At 42.9% G+C, this 22,373-nt stretch overlaps 1 protein-coding gene across 4 annotated transcripts; it reads left to right on the top strand.

Moving 5' to 3' along the window:
- Positions 1-6,025: 6,025 nt before the first annotated feature.
- NEMP2 (nuclear envelope integral membrane protein 2) lies at positions 6,026-21,959 on the top strand. 4 transcript variants are annotated; one of them, XM_030016949.2, is made up of 9 exons: positions 6,026-6,042; positions 9,001-9,116; positions 10,711-10,939; positions 11,115-11,187; positions 12,214-12,307; positions 13,009-13,123; positions 13,773-13,998; positions 16,210-16,386; positions 18,583-21,959. In XM_030016949.2, exons 2-9 carry the CDS (start codon positions 9,027-9,029, stop codon positions 18,806-18,808), a joined length of 1,230 nt encoding a protein of 409 aa, XP_029872809.1. In that variant the 5' UTR covers positions 6,026-6,042; positions 9,001-9,026; the 3' UTR covers positions 18,809-21,959. The 4 variants fall into 4 exon arrangements, with proteins under 4 accessions (XP_029872809.1, XP_029872807.1, XP_040980321.1 ...); XM_030016947.2 differs by lacking the exon at positions 6,026-6,042 and adding an exon at positions 6,111-6,443; XM_041124387.1 differs by lacking the exon at positions 6,026-6,042 and adding an exon at positions 7,314-7,724.
- Positions 21,960-22,373: the final 414 nt, after the last annotated feature.

Genomic DNA, 22,373 nt, shown 5'->3' with positions numbered 1-22,373 from the left:
AAGCCAACGCCAACCGTTTCAAGCACAAGCAGGGCTGGCCCTGCTGCAGGTCTCCTCGGCACCGTGCCGGGTAATGCCCGGGCCGGCGCTCGGCTGCGCCCTGCGGGGCCAAGGCAGCAGGTCCCTTGACCTCCCCTGTCCTCCGTGGCTTTGTGAAGGCAGGCTACCGCCTCTCTTCAAAATTTCTGGTGAGCATTTTCTCACGTGAAGCCTCTCAAGAAGGTTTCCATAAAACAGCCGGCCATCAACAAATTACTCGAGCTCAGAGCATCAACATGAAGGACTAGGTTTTGAGCTGGTTTAACTCTGTTACTGGCTTGTGGACAGGCACGGTTCAGAAGAGGTGCCTACCAAACATGCACCTGGCTGATCAAAAGTCCTCGATTTTCCCTGACCAGCGTAACGGCACACCAGCAACCGCAACGGTGTTCATGCAGAAGTGTGATTACAAACTAATTGGAAGACTTTATCAGAATCTTCTTAATATAAAACAGCCTCCTTTGATCTAAAAGAGCTTGACAGGCTCCTCTGACAATACAGAGGTTAAGCATGAAGCTAGTTGAGCACATTGGGGATAAAATTTGATTTCAAGAACCATTGGAAAGAGAATAATTCTTTTCACATTTGTTTAACACTGCTAGCAATTCACTCTTCCAACAGTGCTTCGTCAAATCCCAGGACAATTACTAGAGGCTACTGTATAAATGTAATAACGAGCAACAGCAGTTAATAGGAACGTAAATCTGAAAGTGCAAGGCAGACAGACACACACTTATCCGTGAACAAGACATTGCTCCCATGGCCTCTTTACAAAACCATACTATCTTCTGTGGTTTCTCGTAGCAGACATGGGGGGGTTGACTTCATCTGTTAGTTCTCTTTCCTTCCCAGGCTCCCAAGGTTTGTTTTAAAATCAAATATGGAATGATGTTTTTAAGTTCACAACAGTGGGTAAGTCCCCTGTTTCTCCACAGGAGGGATACAGCAACAAAACTGGTCCTGCGAGGTGATGACCTGCCTGTCTGTCAGTGGTGAGGGCTATTCAGCTGCCACCGAAGTCCCAGGAACGTGTCTGAGACTATCAGTCGGGATGCCAACATTAGTGGTAGGGCTTGGCTTTTGGGATGTGGTTCTTTGCCAGCTAAAGGCGGGGCTAGGATCACCAATCTATTTACCACAGACCATCCATAATCAACAGAAAGCAATAGATTTTTATATGCTAAGCTGCACATAAACTAGTGGCCTAAGAGCCAAAAGTGCTAATTTCTGAGCCAGCGCGTACAACCACAGGCTATTTTCTACCATCTCCAACCACCAGCCTAGTTTACCCTTCATGCATCTTTTCAGAGGGAATGTCCATGCCGGCCACATTGGCATAGATAGGGGCTCACTCACAGCAGTACTCTCATCTGCCTGTCCTACATCCAGCAAATGTCTCTCATAGGAGAATATATTTTATTCTAGGATTTTATTAGTAAGCAAATAAGCAACCATAAATGCGCTTTTTCTTTTTGGTGTACTAGATGTTATTAAAGAGTACCTGCTCCTTTCACATTGTTTGCTCTACTGCAGAGCCTGCTCACAATTTTGGGACCTTTCCCCAAGGATAAATCCATGTAAGGTATTAGTGCCTGCACAGCACTGCAGGGCAATCTCACAGCTGCTCTTGGGCTGCATCAAGGCTCCTTTAGATAAGTAACAAGATCCCTTCTGCTTAAAAGTGGGGGTTAAGAGGCCCTTGAAAAATGAAGTTTATAACATCTTATTCAGAGCAAATTTAACATAATAAATAAGAGCTCATGGTCAAAAAAAAAAATACTACCTCTCTATTGCAGATTCAAAGCGAAGGAGGAATCTAGTCAGATTTGTACCACTGCTTCCTTGCTATATAAATAGCTGCAACTGGCATGCTAAAAATAAACTAGATAAATATTTAAGGCCCACTGCTACTTAACTTACTGTTGTACTTTCTTAGTGCTTACTGTTGTGTAAATCAGGAATAGTATCAATGAGCTCAATGAATTTACACCAGACTACTTTGCTGAAGTCAGAGGGAGGGACTGTGTTTCCAGCAACTGCAGACACATCCTCCCGTGAAGACTTTACCGTCGGCTGACTGAGCTTTCCTTCCTCCTGACCTACAGGTCCCTTTGATAGCAATGGGAAAATGAGCATAGGGTTAAATGCCAAGACCGCTGCGTAAATCAGAAGCCATACAAGGAAAAAGCGGCTTTACTCAGAGGCATTTATCTAAAAACATTCAGACTGCACCAGTCTCAGACATGCCTGACCCCCACTAGTGATACAATGGGGAAATGTGCTATGGCACATAGTTTTTCAAAAGCATGGACAGCTAGAATAAGCATCCTGCATTTAGATTAAATAGGCAAAGAAAAAACAGCATAATGAAAAAATATGGTCCTTTTGCCTAATCCGGAAGATAGGACACAGGTAACTTTTAAACATCATTTCTCTTGCTAATTTTTAAGCTTAGCCTGACCAAGGACTGCAGAAGATATCTACTACCTAGAGCAGTTTAGGAGAAAGAAATATTCCTAGTAGAGCAGTATCTAGCTCAGTATCTATACATGTCAAATAAAATACCTATTACAATAAAACTACTGTAAAAATAAGTAGCTATACTTTTCTTTTGTAGATAATTTTTCTCCCCCCAAAATAACTCAGTATTTTGCCCATGAAATACTTCAGACTAATGTACTCCTGAAAAAACAGCTGGAGATGAACAAAATAGTCTCAAATGGCTCTTCTGTCTAATTTTAACTCTAAGAGACCATTTTACATCAAATAAAAAGACAACATAATGTACCTGATAATAAATCGCATTATTTGTGAGGGCACTTACGGAACATGAATTATTTGTATTACTGGAATAAACATTCAACAGAATCCACCAAAACACGTGAAACTATTTTAAGGGAAATACAGTAGTTCTCCATCCTAAATAAGCCAAGGCAAAAAAAAAAAAAAAACAAAAAACAAACCAAACCAAACTGTGCTTAAGCACCTATAGGTATTGTGTTATTCTGATTACATGGGAAAACTAAAGACACAAAGGCTGCCTGTTTTGCTATTTTTTTCTTGCTTTTCCAGGAAACCAAATATTAAGTACCTGGCTTACAAACCTCCTCCAGCAGTTGATCCCACTTCCTTTGACGTTCACCTCCTACAAATGACACAATCCAACGCCCACATGCCAGCTCTAAGAAAGCAAGAATGCTGTGACTTCAACAAACCCCAATCCACTTGGGGCTGGCCAAAGAAAGATAAAACACCCTCTAACTCTGCAAACAAGTTATACCCATTGCTGACTTAAGGAGGGGGAAGGGAGAGCAAAGGGGAAGGAAAAAAAAAAAAAGAAAAAGAAAAAAGCAGAGGAAGCATCCTTAGTCATCTGGAGCACATGTTGAGATTTTAACGGCACACCTGGAAATTAAAAGCCTCTACTAGCTCTAGTTAGAAAGTAAACAGTAGGCTATAACTGGGTAATGAGCATCACCTTGCAGGGTAGGAGCTAGGACCCCAAGTGCCTTATCCCCAGCTCAGGCTTGCAGAAGCTGCAGGGGAGAGGGACTGTCTCCAACAGCACTAAAGCCCAAGATGGGCAAGGCTTTGAGCACAGAGGACCTCCCCATGGATTGCTTTACACAGCTGTAGCCTATTTCTATGGCTGCACAGGCCAAATAAATCATCATCAGTGAGTAGCTGGGGTCTTTGTGGAAGAAAAAGGACAGCAGTACAAAGAGGATTTGGTATTACATCTAACATTACAGTCAGCTTTTAAGCAGCCAGACGTGGGCATTGCAGATGATGTTAAGGAGCGTTTCAGGTGTCAGAGCGTATTGGGTGGCATAACCCAGAGCTCCAAAAGCCTGAGAGGAAAGCACACGCTGGGGATGTGGCTCTGCACTGCTCACCTGCCAGCTTCCCAGTTATTAAAGTGGCAATTTGTCAGAAGCATGGAGCCCGAGAGCACTCCATGCTGCATCCTGGGAACGTGACCCATTCCCAGTACTACCAGCATCGCTGCCTGTCACAACCAGGTCTTCCCCCAAGCTCTCCCAGCCAAAAGCTGGTCTCACTCAACTCTCCCCAGCTTAGGAGACCTGGGAAGGGCCGAGCTTCCATGAGCTGAGCCACACCTATAAATGACCTCCCTCTTCTCCCCAGTTTTGAATTATATTTGTGAGCAAACAGTTAAAAACACCGCCTTTAAGCTCAGAACCCAAGCTTTGGCCTAAGCAACACCACCATTTAGGAAGTCAAACAAACAAACAGGAAGCAAGGAAATGCCGCATAATTACTCAGAGCCACCCTAGAAGGAGGGCTGTAGCAAAAGCACCGAGTCTCTTTTATTAAAGATTTCTTGCTGTGGTAGAACACTGCCTAATAGCTGCTGTATCCTGCTTGAACGAGTACGTTCTCCTCGGAAATCAAGCAAAGGTTTCTAATCATTTTTGACAGAGTGCGGTCCCCTAAAGCTACATTTTCGGTCTGATTCATGCTGACTGACTGTAACCCTACGACAGTTATTGAAAGTTAATTAGCAGTGAAGTGCAAAGAGCTCTAGGAATGAAAATACGAGCAAGAGCTGAATGTGGAGTGTCTCCTTTCCCAGAAAAATACTGTCAAGAAGGTTAACGTAACCGAAAAAATATTGAGAATTGAAAATGTGAAAGGGATTCCTCTAATAACTTGGCTATGATTGTCCCTTGCTGTTTAGACACGCAACTGAGAGGTAACATATTTCTAAGGGTTTATTAGGGATGCAGGTAAGCAAAACCCCAGCATTTCTTTCTTCACCACATTTGCTAGAGAAAGCGCCTGAAAAGTTATATAAAGACAACACCCAAATTACATAAAGACAAATAAAGATACAAATCAATCGCTGCTTCCTTTGCAGACTGAAGTTTGTCAGATGTTGCACACGCTATCAAATCCCAACTATTTTTGCCCTTATTCTCCACTTCCTCAGTACTTGCAAGGAATGATCTGCAGTTACACGCGAGCCCAGCCAGTGCCGATCGGGTGTAGGAGGCGAGGCGAGCCGCAGCCCCGCACCACCCACTCCCCGCAGATGTAAGCGCAGAGACAAGGTGCGAGGCAGTGGGCAGCCCCCTTCAGGTGTTAAAAAAGCCCACCCTGGCACCCCAGGGAATTGGATCCAGCCCTAAACAATCAAAAATAACTCCAAAAGCAACCTTCATGGAGAGAAACGGCATAGTTTTAAGAACAAGGAAGGGAACACGTTGTAGCAAAGCAAGTAGGTTGGAAAGGCCAAATGTAGGGCTCGGTATAAAAATAGACGTTGGTGATGCCAGAAAGCCTTGGCAAAATTGTGTTTATTGATTTTCATAGAATAGGAAAAAAGCTCCAGCCCTTTCCACCCCTGACTGCTGACTGTGACTCACAAGCGATCTAAAATGACTGCAATGAGCAAGCGGGGACTGAGCTGAGTTGGACCTAGCTCGTGTCTTCACAGCGCTGATGGGGGAACAGCATGTCCTGCTCCAGGCTCTTCTTGTGGCTGCCTAGGAAATACAGAAAAGCAGTGGACGTTCACCTCCATCAAAGCATCCAATAACATTTCATTCAGGGAATTCCTCTGGGTGGGCAGAGGTTCCGATTAATACGTGTCGCTCAACGGCTGACTCAACCACCGCCAGTTGCAGGCACGCTGGTGACCCGGCCTGGCCTTTCCCTCAGGCTGGGTGGGGAAGGGGGACTCTGGCACAGGGCGCGTAAGGAGGCAAATATTAACTCTCTTCTGTTCCGCTGGGGTGGCGGCCTTGGTTGAGGTTTGGAAGTGTCGCGAGCTGTTCGCGCGAGCCTTTGTTTTGGGACCAATCTACACCTTGACCGATAAGGGCAGTCAACGTTTTCGGTCAGCCAGGCAGCGATGGGACCGCAATGCAAGGCAACGCTTCTGCTGAGCTCTTACGTTCACGCGATTTTCCTTTTTCTTTCCAAGCGCACCCTCTTAACTCCGCGGAAGCCCTAAAACCCAAGCGAGAGAAACACGGGGTAGGACGCGACGCGCCACGAGAGGTGCCTGAGGCGCCTCCCCGCCGCTGCCCAGGCCGGGCCCCCGCCTGCTCCCCGCACGAGTATTCGGGATGAAGCGCGGTGAAGCCCCTGCCCAGGGCCGGCCGCCCCGAGCCGCCCCGGCCCTGCCCGCCGCCAGCCGAGCGCAGCCCTCCGGCGGGGGAGCGCAGGGCCGCACCGCCCCTTCCCCGCGCCGGGGCCCGCCCTCGCCGCCACCGTGAGGGGCGAGCCCGGAGCCGGCGGCCGCCACATGAGTCCGGCCCGGCCGCTCCGCCGCTGGCAGCGCCCCCGGGCCCGGCGGGGGCCGGGGCCGGGGCTGGGACTGCTCCTCCTGGCGCTGGCCGGGGCGGCCGGGGGCAGCGGGCAGGCGCCGTCAGCAGGTACTGGCCTTCCCCTCCTGCTCCCCAGGGGCCTGCGCGGGGCCGGGAGAGCTCCGCCGGCAGCGGCGGGGCAGAGCAGGCCGCGGGCGGGGTGGCGGTGGTCCTGGGGGGTGCTGGGGTGCCCTTGCCCGGGAGGTCACAGGCTGGGGGGGGAGAGGAGTGTCTCACCCCCCCCCCTTTCGCGTCCCCTTGAGAAGAGGGAGCGGGGAGACACGTTCTCCTCCCCCCGGTTTCTCTGGGTCTCCATCGCCGTCGGTACGGCGCGACCTGCCGCCTCCTGCTTCTGCCCAAAATGGCGCTGCCCTACGGAAAGGCGGGGGCCGCCGCCTCCTCCCTCCCCGCCCGCTCGGGCCGAGAGCTAAAGTCGTTTCCGGGGCCGGAGGCGTCCCTGAGGCGCTCCGCTGTTTTCTCCCGCTTGTCCCACCTGGGTTCGGTTTCCACAGGAATGTTGCGCGTGTGGTGCCTCGTGGGACAGGCAGACGCGGGCGCCGCGGACCGGCCTGGGAGAAGCTGCGTGGACAGCGCGGCACCGAGCGCTCGGGGAGCAAGTGCCCCGCTCCTGCGTGTCGGGGGCAGAGGGGGGCAGGCTGGGTACGGCTGGCACGGGAAGCTCGGTTGTAGTCTGCGTTACTCCCTCTGGCTTTCCCCTTCACTCGATTCAGAGAGAGTTGGCTGCAGAGCAGAACGAGGGCAGCGAAAACCCGAACGGTTGTTCCCAGCCGTAGCAATAATACGCAACTGAAGAAGCTGCTTCCCCCCTTGCCTTGACGTGCCCAAGTCTCGGGCATCCTCCGGACTCTGCAGCAGATGCCGAGTCTCTCCACTGCTCGTAATCTCAGAAGTTGAGAGTTGCCCTCTCTGTGGTGTCCTCACGGTTACCTGTTCAGGGGTATCTTTCCTTTTGGAAGGTGATTGTTTCGCTCTGTGGAGCTGATGTCATGTTTGAAGCAAATTATTTTTCTCAAGAAAATGCCTTAAAATTAAGGCAGGTAAGAAAATACTTGCTAGCGTTGTATATGGAGGACATTACTTCTAAAGTGGATGGACAGTTTATCCGTAGTGGCAGAAAATCCTAATATGCCCTGCAGGGAAGGTGTGGGCACTCTGCTGCGTTTTGGTCCTGCTAGGGTATTGCTGTTTCCTATCACTGGATCATCTCGGTTTTAGCCCTGGGTAGTGCCCAGCCTCGCCCGCTTGCCACGTCAGTCGGCAGCACTTCAGAGACGAACGAACCCTTTCGCAACTTCATCTGATGACTTTTATGGAAGTGCCTGTCAAGAGGTACAGCCACCCCTTGTCTGAAGGCTTGTGCTCCCTCCCACTGGATTTGCCATGGATGAAAATTAATCAGATGGTTAATTTTTCACAATAAAAAATGCCCAAATTTTAAGTTTAAACCAATTTACTTTAGCAGGATGACCTGTGGACACTTTAATTCTGGAATGACTTAATAAACTTATGTAAGAACATCCACACAGGTATTTTTCATTGGCTTAATTAAATTGGTTAAAAAATAATTTAGCCTAAGTTCAGCTTCCTTACAGAGACAGGGCAGGTTTTTACCTGCAAACAGTATCTCCTTGTCCAGATTGAGACTGTTTTGCACATACTCATTTTGCTGTTCTGAGTGTATGACGGTGTTTTAGCAGTTATTACTGCGCTTGGCTTAGACCTACATTTTCTATTCAGTGAGCCAGATGATTCCCTCTGTTCAGATCTGTAATTATTTCCTTTATTCTTCTCTTTAATTATGTTCCTGGAACACTGTGGTAATGCACTGTAGGGTATATTTTACACATGTATATAGATCGGAATGTATGTTATTCTTCAAAGTTTGCTCCATAAATCTTTCAGGTGCATTTCTGCTCAAAAGTGCAATCTAATTCTGAAGATCGTAGGGGCTCATTAACATTTCAGGAGAGTTAGACCAATTAGCATCCCTAATTAAATGACTTATGGCAAGCTATCAGTGCAGTTGCCTTATTACATGTCATGGCTGGACCACGTCAGGAAAATTTGTTTTGAAAAGAAGAGTTGTGTTATTTAACATTAGAAACATTTCCGAGGGAGAGGAGTATGATTTCTGCGATCAGCAGCCGTGTCATGTGCGAAATGACTATTTTAATATGTAAGCCTGTTTACCTGCTCAGACTCCCACAGTTGCATTCACCATTGGTATAAGCATCGACTCCGGTGGAGTTACACCCACTCGTGCAAGCAGTGAATTTGGCCCAGGGGCCCTATTCCAGTGCCATCAAAACACTGATACCGAAGCCAAGCTCTTACGGATTACATTTTTTAAAAATAACACCCTAGATTAATTTTTTTTTTCCCCAAAGGTGTTGCAGTTTACTCTGGAGCCTAAATGACTTGATTAGAAGTCTGATTTGAATTTTCAGCTAAATGGTGTTGAACATGCTACCCTGCAGCATAGTTTTCACGTTTGATTATCTGCAAATTGCTTGTGATTCCCTCCGCATATACAACAATGAAATGGAGGAAAATTATACATTTGTATTTGATACATGCTTAAAATTAACTTTTCTGCCCCCCCCAGGTAGAAACTGTAGCTTTTTGCAGGAAATGGATGTCATCCAGAAACAGGAAGAAAACTGTTACTGCTATGTGCAAAACAGAACCATTCACTTACAGTATGTTTGGTCGACTCTTCAGGTAAGAGGCCGTTTGGGGGATCATTCAGATACGCAATACATTTCTTGTGAACTTTTGCCAGCGAAGCATATGATCAGTTATCAAGACCAAAGCAGGTTCTCTGTGTAATCGGTAGTTTGAATGGTGTATAGGTAGGACCATGATAAAAATGCAGCATTGTGATCCTCCACTTCGGATGCAGTGAGGTTTGTCTCTCTATTCGAAGGATGTCAACCAGGCTTATAGTGTGATACCACACAAACATTAACTTAGTGTTGTGCTTTATTTTGTTGCACACCTTTTCTGCTGATAGACCACTGTTAACCTCTGCAACAAATGTTTTTGCTTATCACCAAATGCCTTTATAAAACTTTTAAATTTGAGGATAAAATGCAGTTCTGCAACTCACTTGCTGTAGCATACCAGGCCACAGTATAGGAACCAAAGGCATATTAGATCGTGACTAATGTAAAAACAGCAGTAGCAGTGCGGTTTTGTTTTTCTGAGTAACAGAGGGTCGTCTTACAAGAAATACCTTTAGAGATTAGCTCGAAACAATGTAAAAATCTTTCAACAGTGGAAGCAATAATAGCTAAAGGAATAAGCTGACTATTTGTGTGGTTCCTTTTTGTCCCGGGAAGTACGTCTCTGGACAAGGGAAGGAAACAGTTTCACTTCATCTCTGTTGGAGGAATTTGCTCTCAGATACAAGGAAGTGGAACATCCCTTTGTTCCCAGGACTGTCTTCCTCAGGAACATGCTGCAGGTGTTTTTATGAACAGTAGCAGACTTCAGGTGGTGAAACCCTCCAGCGGTCACACAGGCTTTTCCTGGAGTAAATGTTCAAAAGCAGGAAGCTCAGATTTTTCCCACAACAAATTGCTTGCTGACATGTAGTCTCTTCTCCCGTTAGAAGCCTGTTTTATTACCTGTTGCATCACTTTTTTTGTAGATGGGTCTTTGTTGTCTAATAGGTCCTGATCAAGAGCTCACAATGAATCACAATCTTCGGGAAGATCATCTCATCTCAGAAAATTGACAAGATTTTTTACCAGTTTGGTTGGGGAGGGTGCTAGGAGCTAGCAAGAAACCCCAAAATACCCAGCAGGAATGTGCTTATATTTAAATTTCTGGTTATGATATCTTTCATTTTCCTTATCCCTCTTCTGTCCTTAACATGAAGATTGCATTATTAACTACAAGAAAAGCAAGTCCAGTTTCTTACGGTTCAGGAGGGGAATGGGGAAGCATATGAACATCCAGAAAAGAAACTGTGGTCAAGTCAAATATTACTGGTTTTGTTAGAAACTTGTGTGTGGCTAAGTGTCATGGTAAAACCAACCCCACTGAGCTTTTGGATGGATTGAGGCCCCTCTGTAGAACTTTGCTGACATTGAGTTCTCTGAATCACCTTGTAAGGCCTAAACAATTAATCTTTGCATAATATGAATAACCAATATTAAACAACTAAGAATTGCACTAGCATTTTATTCTTGAGGTCTCTATACTGATGTTCATTATCACATGTATGGCTTATATGCTATATAGTTCAGAAAAACAAAAAAGCCCAGTGATTCTGAGCTACTACTTTGTGTATTCTGTTGTTTGTTTTTAGGTAAAAGTTAACAGCAGAGAAATGTTCAGGTTTGAGCCTGTTTCAGAAAAAAGCAACTGTCGTAATTCAGAAACTGTTTTTGAGTTTGCTGCATGTGCTGTTCAAATCTTCTGGAAACCAGAGACATCTATGGAAACTTTCATGAGCATAAAACAATATGGAGAGGATATTTGTTTCAAAATACAGCCCTTCAAAACCGAACCATACACTGTGAGTGTGAAACGAGAAAGTAAGTAAAAAAGCTTTTGGTTTAGATTACAGATAGATTGGTATTGCCAGTGCTACTGAATGTACCATCTCTTCTGTAAGAAGCTCGGGACTTTTCTGTTGATATTTTATATAATCAGCATTTCAGATTGAATTAGTCTAAAGTCCATTTCTATTTTTTTTCCCCCTTTTTTTAGTGCTAGATGGAAAGCTCTTGTTTTTGTTTGTAGCTGGAATTTTTCTGTTCCATTTTGCAAACAGCCTGAGCAGGTGAGTACTAGGTGCTGGTTTTTGACCTTCTTTCCCAAAGCCTGTGTGTCTTTGGTCTGTTTTCTAAGCTAAAGAGGTGGTTCTTTGGGAAAGTGAAATAAGAAAACTGAACATATATTTAAAACTCCTTCATACCGTTTGTGTTTGGACAGATTGTGACGTATCTTGGAGTGCTGCACTCTTATTAATCACGTAGCTGTGTTAGGGTTCTTGTATCCAAGCTTCCTGCACTGGGCAACACCAAGACAATCCTCAGTGAGCAAGTGTGTGAATTCAGGAGAATTCTTTCTCCCTTTTGTAGACCAGTGAGGTTAGCTGAATGCTAAATACTGCTGTATGTATTATAAATGATGCCTTCCTGCAGCAAGAAATGCTTAGGATGAGGTCATCTGGGCCCTCCTCTGCCTCCTCCTTTGTGCCAACCTTTCCCTATTGTTCTTTTGATGCACGTTTTGCATAGCATGTAAGGGAGGGTACTTACTGTTAAAGCAAAACATGTGTCTCATGACTTCAAAGCAAAATGAGTCACAAACTAATTGTCAGGAGGCACCTCTAAAACAAGCAGAGCAGCATTAGGTTTTATAGAGTTAATTCTGAATTCAAAGTCAGACTTCATAAATGCATAAGCTTAGAAAAAAAAGCTTTTGGGTTTGTGGAGGTTTTTTTACATTTTAGATTAACCCCCCCCAACTTTTCTTGCAGTACAGAAGCATGTCAGTACATAGAAGAAAATGAAATTACTAGAAACTAGAAGGTCAATGAAATCAGAAATAGTGTGAGCTTTAAAAAAAAAAAAACCCAACACAATCTCCTAGTCTGTAACAACTCCAGTGACTTGAAGTATCTGTTGGGAATTTTTCCTTACACAGATTTAGTATATAAACTGGGCCTGTTAACCATGTAACTACAACTCTAACTTACAGCTGTGTTAAGTTCTTATTGAAGATCACTGCTGTTTTTACAGATGTTGGCAACTTAACCAATTACAAATTATACTTCTCACCATCTTTTCTTGTTCTCTTACAGGAGTACCAAGTTCTTCTACCTTTCTGGAATAATACTGGGTGTTCTTGCTCTGCTAGTCTTTGTCCTGTTGACACTTAAAAGGTTTATTCCAAGGGTAAATCTACATTTATAAAACAAAATAATAATAATCATCAACATCATAATATAGAAGTGAAGAGTACGGAGCCAGATTCTTTCTGATCTTGCCCTGGTTTTGTGGCCAGGTAACTCCATTGAAATGACTGCAGAATTTCTTGCGTCAAGTAAACAGAATTAGGTCAGAATCAAGTTCTAGTTAGCTTGCTCCTGAGTTTAAAGTAACAGGACATTGTTGATTTACAAGAAGAGTTTATTCTGAAACATAAATTCTTTTATTGGACTGGAGCTAAGCTTACTTTTGAATCTATGAATCAATCTAAATCCAAATATAGTTTTAGTGGCAACTGGGACAGATTCTCTTCCATTCACCAGAGACAATTCATTGCAAGGCAGATGTGAATTTTTCCTGTACTTTTACAAAGTCTGTGCATTCCCACAATATTGCTGAGATATGTTAATTGGAAATATGCTGCAATAGGCTTATACGATGACATGGGGACATGATACACAAATAGAGAGATGCAGCTGCTCCACTTGATATTGTTTAGTCATAGCATGCAGAGCACTGTACAGTGGAAGTCTAACACAGATCATAAGCTGTGTAGCTCTACCGAATATCACATCTGGTTTTGGCTGTGAGTTCCCTTGCACACAATGGTCCTGATTCTGACTTGAAATTTTTTTATTTTTTCAAGTTTTTTAAAATTTTATTTCCAGCACAGTACCTTCTGGATCTTAATGAGTGGCTGCTGGATGTCCTCTCTATATTTTATTTACTGCTTCAAAGAGAATATGCAGTGGTTGTGGTCTGAACACAGAAACTACTTGTTAGGTAAGAAAATTATCAAAAAACGTGCTCAGATTTTGGTTTAATTTAGTGGTTAGATGAATACCTGCCCATAAAAAACAAAATCAAGTGACTCATTTATGGAGCACTTTTTTCTCCTAAACTGTAGACGTTGGAATATTCCAAAGGTTCCTAATTCATTCAAATGAGTGTCTACTCACATTGTGTCATTAAATAAGGAGTTTGATATAGTGGGCCAGTAGCAGCTTTAAGAGCAGATTTTGCCTGTATTACTTGTTCATTGATTTGCCACTACGTACGTTCCGTGTAACAGCAAAATGGCCGCTATGCTGGTTTGTATTTTGCTGCATTTGGGAACTGGATGCATAAATTGCTAACTGGATGCGGCTGCAGGGGCTGACAAATCTATTGATCTGGCACCTGCCTCGACATTCACGCACAGGGAGAATTCACGTGTAGCTTGTAGCATTAGCTAAAGGCTGTTCACAGATCACCTCGTGAACTCTTGGCACACTTTTGAAATATAAAGCACATACAACATAGTGCAGGTATCTATAAGACAAGAAACAGCAGGCTATACTTCACAGCAGTTGCAAGCTTTGTGAACGAAACTAATGAATTTTATATGGGTAGTTTGCATCTTTTTCTCCATGTCCTCCTTTTGTTTCTACAGGGTATTTTCTGGCTGTTGGAATTACCAGCTTTGCCATTTGCTATCAGCATGGGCCGCTTACCAGTGAACTGAGCATATCCTTGTTCACATGGACACTACAATTAACAGCCTTTGTCTTGATTTATTGTGGTGTGACCATACCTCAAGTTGCGTATGCGCTAATTGCGGTCAGCCTCTGTTCAAAAGGCCTGCATTACCCCCTTGGTGCTGCTTGTCACATAGGCAGGTTTGTATCTATTTCTGAATGTGCAAGTCGCTGTATCACCAGGAAATACTGGAAGCTGATAATGAAAAAACCCTTACACTTGAATAGTGAGAAAAGCTTTAAAGCCCTGAGACACAGGAATTCAATTATTTTGCATTTGGCAGTTTTAAGCATGAGTTTTGTTCTATGGAGAAAGGAGAAATGTGACTGTGCTCTTAAGTACAAATGTACCACCTTCTAGTCTGCAGCATATGGTAACCAAAACATTTCTGGTTGGTTGGTTGATTAGACTGCAGAAATACTGCCTCAGTTTCGTGTGTAGTGAGAGAATCTGCAGGTAACTCGTACTGAATCTTATGGGATAAAAGTGTACTATCACCGAGGAAGATGATGTTAAAAAGTGACAGTCCTTGTAGATTAGATAGTGTAGAGTTCAGAGACTAAAAACCCATGTCCACAAAAGTAATGGTTTCCAAGTTTTAGTTTTCCAAGGTTGTTATCCTAGATGTACATGTCTACGTTTAATTCGTGGAAACAATCTGTTATCACTGTGGAGCCATTCCCCTGTATTCCCAGAGCCCCATTTATGTTGTGGCATTTGGAATGGGAACTGCTTGCAATATGTAGACCTTAAGTTTGCTAAGCATTTTCCTTAGCAATATGGGAACAACATGTTTGCTCATCCTTGAATTTGAAGCATGTTTTATCACAAATACAACACAATGAAGATTCTAAAAAGTTCTGCCAATTTACATCTGTTTTTTACCTTCAGTGATGGCATCCAGATTGAGAGACTTTAGTGCAGACTGGTCTGTAGCTGTGGACTTCTGCTGAACAGCAGAGAACCAGGAAGAGGCAAAGGCTAGAACTGGCATAACCAAAAGAATAAAAAACAAATACTTTCTTTTTTTAGTCCTTTACACCTTGTTTAGTTTTGAAGAACATATTGCTTTGCTATTGTGCGCTTTTTAGATGTTGAAGGGTGGACTGGGTTGAAACTTTTTTATTTTAGGTAGAATTCATCATTTGTTGAAGACTGATTTTTTGCCTGCAGCTGAAAAGCACGAACTGTTTCAAAAGCAACATACAGGATCAATACTTAACCTGATGTAAGCAGGTTCAGCTCACTCTGAAATGAGTAAGATTTGGCTGTAAGCTCACAGAAGTCAGAACATACCTGTTTTACCCTGAAACACTCTAGTTTTCCATGTGGACCTCTTTTTGGTTTTCATGATCTGATGCTTCTATAAAGCCAAAAAGCACTGAAATAGAGCTCTACAAATTTATCTTAGGACAGTAAGGGGGGGGGGAGGGGAATCTGTTTCAAAACACTAAGCAGTAGCAGCAAACTGTGGTGCCGTGATGCCAGATACACAGTTCAGAGCAGCAGATACATCAAAATAACTAAGAATCTTGCGTTATTTGTTAAGATCAGTACTGATCCCACTGAGCCAGCAAGACCTTGACCATCTGACCTGAACCAGGGCTACAGTTCATTCTTGCTTTACCGGGGAAATAAGGCAGAAAGTGAATGCTGCTGGTTGGAGCAGGTGTTTTTATACAGAGCTGAAAGTTTTATGGGCATGCAGCCCTTGCTTATCTTAACTCATCACAACATTTAAATTGAAAGCAGTCGACAGAAGGGAACAGAACATGGCACACTTTCTAATTGATATCTAATTATATTATACATTGCTACGCAGCAGCTAAAAAAACATCAGATTGTAAACATTTTGGCCTCACACTACTCAGTTTTGTAATTTAAAGCAAGATTTAAGAGAAGCGATCTAGTAAACAACATGAACAACTCATAACAGACTTAGAGCACTGCTTATCTTTGAAGTTACATATGCAGACTGGGTTTTGATTCAGCCCGTGTCTCTGCAGACACATTTTGCATATTGCACCTAAAAATGGCTGAGCAAGCAGCCATCTATTTAATTCTATGAGATTTTAGTCCATGCATACACAATAAGGACCTGATCCAAAGCTCATTTGAAGCTCATTAGATAACATTCTGTGGAATTCTACAACTTTGATTAAGACCTAGGGTAAATAGTCTAGCAAACATTAGCCACCTTGTCATAAAATTTTAATGCAAGAACGTAGCTTGTCCTCTTAAAAGAATAAAAGTGATTAGTGCATGTTAATAACAGGTAGTAGAGAAAAAGGATGACAATAATTATGTGCCAGAAGACTTTAGGAATACTAATTGTTTTAATTTCATTCTAGAAAAATGAAGAACCACTTTAAATCAAAAAAGTTAGTGTTTAAATGCCTTACTGAAGAGGAGTATCGAGAACAAGGTGAAACAGAAACTATCAGAGCTCTGGAGGAGCTACGCTCATTGTGCAGGAACCCTGACTTCCCATCATGGTTAGCTATATCCAAACTCCAGTCCCCACACAGGTAAGAAAATTTGGCTTCTCTAGAACAGGAAACACATTGTACAGACACTGGTACACGGCAGACTCAAATGCTACTTCAGGCACTGTTCCAGGTGTGTTTATCTTGCATGCAGTCAGATGTGCAGGTAGCTTTATCTACTTGAGTAATCCCACTAAAGATCACAGCCGCACCTCTCAAGGATTTTACTTGCTGGTAGTATTAAACCCCCTGTTTGTTCTTCCCCGACCATAAATTACTCTGAGAGTTTGCAGATGTTCACAGCTAATTCATGGTAATGGCAGCTTTCCCTAAAACGTACACACTTCCTACAGTGCCTCTGTAAGTTCCTACACAGTGACCCAAGTGGCTGTCTAACCAGTGAAATGCCCTTTTCTTCAGTTTTGAGAACAGTACACTTTTGCATTGCGTAGTATTGGGGTAGGCTGAAGATACATGCTCAAATATTACTTGTATTAAGTTCTCTAACTGCAAGCCTGCACAGCCAAGAAATCCTATTACTGGTAGTATCAACCAATACCTAAGACTAAGAATACAGAGGAAGAAAAATCAGTGCCTGCACCTACGAAGTATAACACGTAGAAGAGCTGCTCCAGATATAGCTTGAGACAAACGTAAGACAAATACAGGTTAGGAAGGGAAGGGGCAGATAAATGCAGCCAGAAAATATTGCAGAATATAAAATTAATCATAATAGCAGTGTATTTCTGTCAAAACTGCAACTTTGAGATATTGAGCAGAGTTTTGCATATTACTCAGCCACAAAGACTTGGCCCTTGCCACAGAACCAAGTGTCACAATTTCAAAGAAGCCCCAGTCAGCTTGGAATTTAATTAATAGAAAGTTAAAACTAGTTTCAGAACCTTCATCTTCTTGGATGGTCACACAGACAGCCTCTGTGCCAGGTTTTATAAACTTACTGTGAAACTGTCTTATTTTCTAAGATACTTGCATTCTATAGCACGATTGAAAGATACAAAAAGTGAAAACTCGCTGCAGTATTGCAAAGCAAAATACTGCCAAATGCACAAAACAGTTGAGACACACGTATTTTCTAGCCATCACTTAGTTAATATAGCTCTTATGAACTGTTCACTATAAAAATACAAAAATAAAAAGGAGAACCAACAGAAGTCTGATTTAAAGTTGAGTACCCCTTCAAGCTTCCATTAAGCATCAGAAGATAGTTCAACACAAGGCAAACCTGTAAAACACAGCCAGTCCAACTCTATTCCCCATTTAGACTAACAGCGCTTCCAAGAAGAGCGAGGTGACAACATTCATCTCACAGAAATGTTAAGTCTAAAATGTAAATTATTGATCAGTTTACCAGATATATCAGAACTCCAGAATGTAGCTGCATTTCCTTTTTCTTAAGTTTCTCTGATGCTGTCGACACTTACCCAGGTGTCAGAACTGCCGTCTGTTTCCACATGCTTGCCAGAAACCTCCAGCTCCGTTCTATCTCTTCAATGTACTTGTCCACTGAAAGTAAGATTTGTGACAAATTGAAATGTAGGGTCAGTGCTAAGTTCATGCTTTGTTCTGCCAGACCTCCAGTTTGGCATTTACTTGGAGCAGCTGCAGAATTCCCAGTCTGCAGCTCCACGTTCACCAAAAGCAGGAATTCTTTGGCAAAACTTTAGCTCAGCCTGCCCAGAGTGTGCATGCAGCACCAGAAGCAAGGTGGTGGCACAGCAATGTAGGAATGTGAAGTTCTCACCTTCTTTTCCTTTCATTAGCAATGTCAACTTACCTGAACGCTTACAGCCTTTGTCTCAAATATGCTACAGCTTTAATTTATTTTTAGAAGTTAAAGTATCATCTATCCAACTGTACAAACGCTTACTCTGGATTACCCCAGGAGTACTGACAAGATGAGAAAATGAAGTTAGATCTTCTTGCTTAGTCACAAGACCTTGCAGATGGCCTCCAGGAGAGCAGAAGTTACTTATATAGAAAAGAATAAAGACTGAAAAGATGAGGCAGGAAAACAAATCTTCAGGGTTTCTGCCATCCATTGTGATTTACTCTCTGTTGTTCAGGTCTCCCTAGCTCATGTTGCAACTTCCCCTCATCTGCACTGCCTGTGGGCATGTCCTTACAACATCCCTGCTTAACTGGCAGTATCCCCTGCATTTACAGTGTTTTTTTTTTTCATTTCTCAGCTGATGAATTCTCTATTTAAAAATCTGGCAGGTTTGCAGGTTTTATTCTGGGATCTCCCCACGTCTCACCTGCAGAAACAAAGGCGCATGATGAGGAATATGGCATTGGGAGCTTCTTCCTGGAAGAGCAGCTCTTTGAGACAAGGGCAGAATCTGAGCAAGATGATCCAGCCAATTCCATCCATGAAGGAGATGAGGAGGATGAAGATGAAATGCATAAACAAATATCATTTCCATATGCTACTGAGTTGCTCTGAGTTTTGGGAAATAACCAAAAAAAGGAGAGGAAAAACACATTCATCCTAGGAAGGATACAGACTGAGAACTCGTGCTTGGTGATTTCTTGTGGTTGCTGGTGGACAAACAAGGATTTCTGAAAAAACTGTTTCCTATATCACTGATGTTGCCTCATTAGAGCAACAGAAGGAAACCACAGGGGCTGTTCAAGTGAAGAGAATTCTCATGCTATTGGTACTTTTAACTGGGGAAGTAAATGTTGCTTATTTCCAAAGCAAGTACTGGCAGCAGCCGGTCCCACCAGCATGCCTTGTTTTTCCAAGGATACTACCTCTAGAGAACAGAGAATCTGTTTTGGCCCTTTTCATTGTCAAGTCCTCTGTGCTGAGCATTAGAGGGAAGAGAAGCCATTATTAGTACTCTACTAAGTACCCTATGTGTCAACAGTTTTAATAATGCTTTTAATGTGCTGATAAACTATTTTTATTGTTTGTGGGACTTTCCAGTGCTAAAGATCAGTAGAGAGTTAACAGAGTTGAACAAAGTTTGTTCGCTCTTCTGGCTAGGCTTGCTGTCTGTTAGCTTCATTTTGCCTCTCCACATTTGTTTTAAGCTCCTCTTACTCTTCAGAACCCTGCCTGACTTTTCGCCCTCTGCTTGTATTGTTCTGTTCTTGGCCTCCACCCTAGTTACACTGCACTTTGTTCTTTCTATGTCTTTGTTTCTTCACATACTCTTCTTCCCTCTTCTATAGGTCCCTCTGCTGAACCTTTCTTCAGTCCTCTGCTTCTCCATCTCCAGCAACTGCAGAGGAGAGGATTTCGATCCCCAAATGTATTTTTACTATTGTTTTCAATTTCACCGTCACCTTACCTCAGACGGGTGCTGCTGTCCATTCCAGGCCTTTCAACGGCCCAGGAAAGAACAAAGGCTGAGGCTGTTTCAGCTGCTTGGAGGATCTGCTGTCAGCAGAGCTAGAGTGGTGCTGTAACCATGTAGCTGGGAATACAGATAACCCACATATAGCTCCACTGTCCTCAGAGCACTCAGTAGTTTGCTCATTCAATAACAAGCGGAAAGTTATTCCTGGCAAAACAAGGAGGGAGGGACACCTGGCTCCTACGTCCCCATCTTCGACCCTCTTTGGGACTTACCACAGGAGGTGTGTGGGGAGGAAAAGAAAAGAACAGAGAGAGAAATTTAGACAGTCAAATGTCTTTCAGCTTACGTATTACACGATCCTAGGCTAGGCAGTAGATCACGTCCCCTCAGTTTATCCACCTGCAGAGGTCATTTCCTTCTTTTGTTCTTAAGACTATCCCTATATTCTTCTGTCCTCACCTTGCTGTTTTCCTTTACTGTCTTCCGAACTGCAGAAAACAAAAGACTATTAATTCTGGCACTGTCTGATTTTACAAACCCACCAGGAATTGCTAGTGGTGGGAAGCAGTTAGGTCTCCAGATGGGCATGTCAGACCAGGATATATTTGCTTTAAAAGGGATTATCTTTTCTTTGTAACATGCCTAGTGATGCAGCATGACTTCAGCAGTGCATGCTCTATCATGGTTTCTCATCGTCCATCGCTGGACGAGGGAGAAAATCTGTTACCTGTAACAGTGCTAACAAGTGCTGCCATACCACATTCCAAGAGCTCCTCTGTATAAAACATCACTCAGTTGGTGCTTGAAAGCCTTACTTACATGGTCCTTCCTCCTTTATATTGCTTCAACTTTGCTTCATTTTAAAAGAAACTCTTCCATTTTACAGTAAAGAGACACTTAACACCCTTTTGTGCTGTAAATTTATAAATACATATGCAGAATCTACAGCATGTTTAGCAGAGAGAAGCCCTGTCAAGCAGGTGATCCAAAAATACACTCACTGTTAAGTCCACAACATTCAAAAATAGAGCAAAAGAGTTCTGTTCAGGAAGGCCACTAGCAGTAAGACTCGCCTCTGAGAGAGGCTGCTGCTACCAAATTCACAGTTAAATTGCCACCCACACTCTGGAAGTCAGGCCTGGCTTGGGGGGTTCTGTCACTAGCAAGAAGCTGGAAGCATTAGCTGTTGTGAAAGCAGAGGAAAGCTTCATTATCTTTGATGGTTTGGGAGAAGGAGGGAAACTCCCCCCCAAACAATGATCTTAGTAGACTAAAGATTTATTTTACCTTTGCCTGTGTCACTATCGTGAAAACGAAGTACTTAAAATCATTACAGATTCATCAAAAAAAGATACTTAAGAGATGTCAATGTTAAATGTTTTTTGCATGTTTTAAAGTACACAGTTTTTTTCAGTGTACTTTGTAGTTAGCCAAGAACTCCCATCCATGTGATTTGAGGCTAAGGGGGAGAATCAAATTTGTCCTAGCTTAAACCCAGTTTTTGTGGGTTTCCTCTCTTTACTGAGGTAGTGATGATCATCGTTCCATAAGTACATAATATGTATTTATATACAATAGCCCAGATAATACATTAAGATAATATTTTATGTAAGCAATACGTTACATGGAAAAGCCCCCCCAAAATAGGCAATTACATTTTTCAGACAGTCCCTTTTTCTAAATTATTTAGAACAGTATCAGGTACGCCAACTCCAACAAGGGAAAAATAAATCAACCCACATTTTATGTAGCTCTGAAGTCCATCATTTACCAGGGATGGGTAAATACTATCCAAAGGAGAGCAGGAAACTACTAAGTACATCCAAGACAGAAGTGCAGCAACGTATGAGAAAGGCGACAACTACTTTAGTGGATAGCTGATGCTGACCTTAAAAATCCTCCCAAGCCTGTTCTAACATTGGAAGCATTTCATAAACAAAACCTACCGAAACCAACTGCTGTCATTTGAGCCCTTTGCCAACAGTGAGTTTACTTGCACAGTGCTCCTGTGATATATGGAGATTACATAGGTTTACTAAAACACAATTGTTAAGTACTGTACAGTGTTCAGCCAGAAAATCTGGCAAAAGAATCTAGATGTTAATCCATTGCCTTAACTGTTATAAAAGCCTTTCTTCCATAACGAAGGATGAGTTACATTTACTTTCTGTTTCATGGTCTTTAAAAAAGTTAGAATTTCATATTTATTTTGTATTCATGGTAGAGCATACTTGATACACTGTCTTGTACTTTCAAGATTTTTTTTTAAATAAAAGTATTTTTCAACTGTGTGGTTCTCCTCCCTTATGCATTTACTCTCTTCAGAACAGCAGGACATATGACAAGGAGGCACCAAGCAAACTGGATGTGTTTATATCCGGAGGTTTCCTCCCTTGTTGCAGGCTGAAGAAACGGTAACTGCATTAAGCTGTGGTTGCTCCAAAACGGAGAGTCCCCTCTACCTTCAGTGCATCTCCCTGAAGGAACTTGCCATTCCCACTCTGCACTCATGTCAGATCCAAACCACCACAAAACCAAATTCGTAAGGTGACAAGTGAGGTCTGGCAGTTACACACACAGAAACAACAAAACAAAACTGATCTCTCCCTGTCATTGCTTTTGTATGCGTACAAGTTAAGCAGTTGAAATAGTAAAAATCTAACTGTCCTACACGTAAAATAAAAAGAAATTCCAGACCAATGT

Source organism: Aquila chrysaetos, chromosome 6, assembly GCF_900496995.4.
Source record: "Aquila chrysaetos chrysaetos chromosome 6, bAquChr1.4, whole genome shotgun sequence".
NCBI classification, from domain to species: domain Eukaryota; kingdom Metazoa; phylum Chordata; class Aves; order Accipitriformes; family Accipitridae; genus Aquila; species Aquila chrysaetos.
The sequence above is the reverse complement of the archived record's forward strand: the minus strand, read 5'-3'. Positions and strand labels throughout refer to the sequence as shown.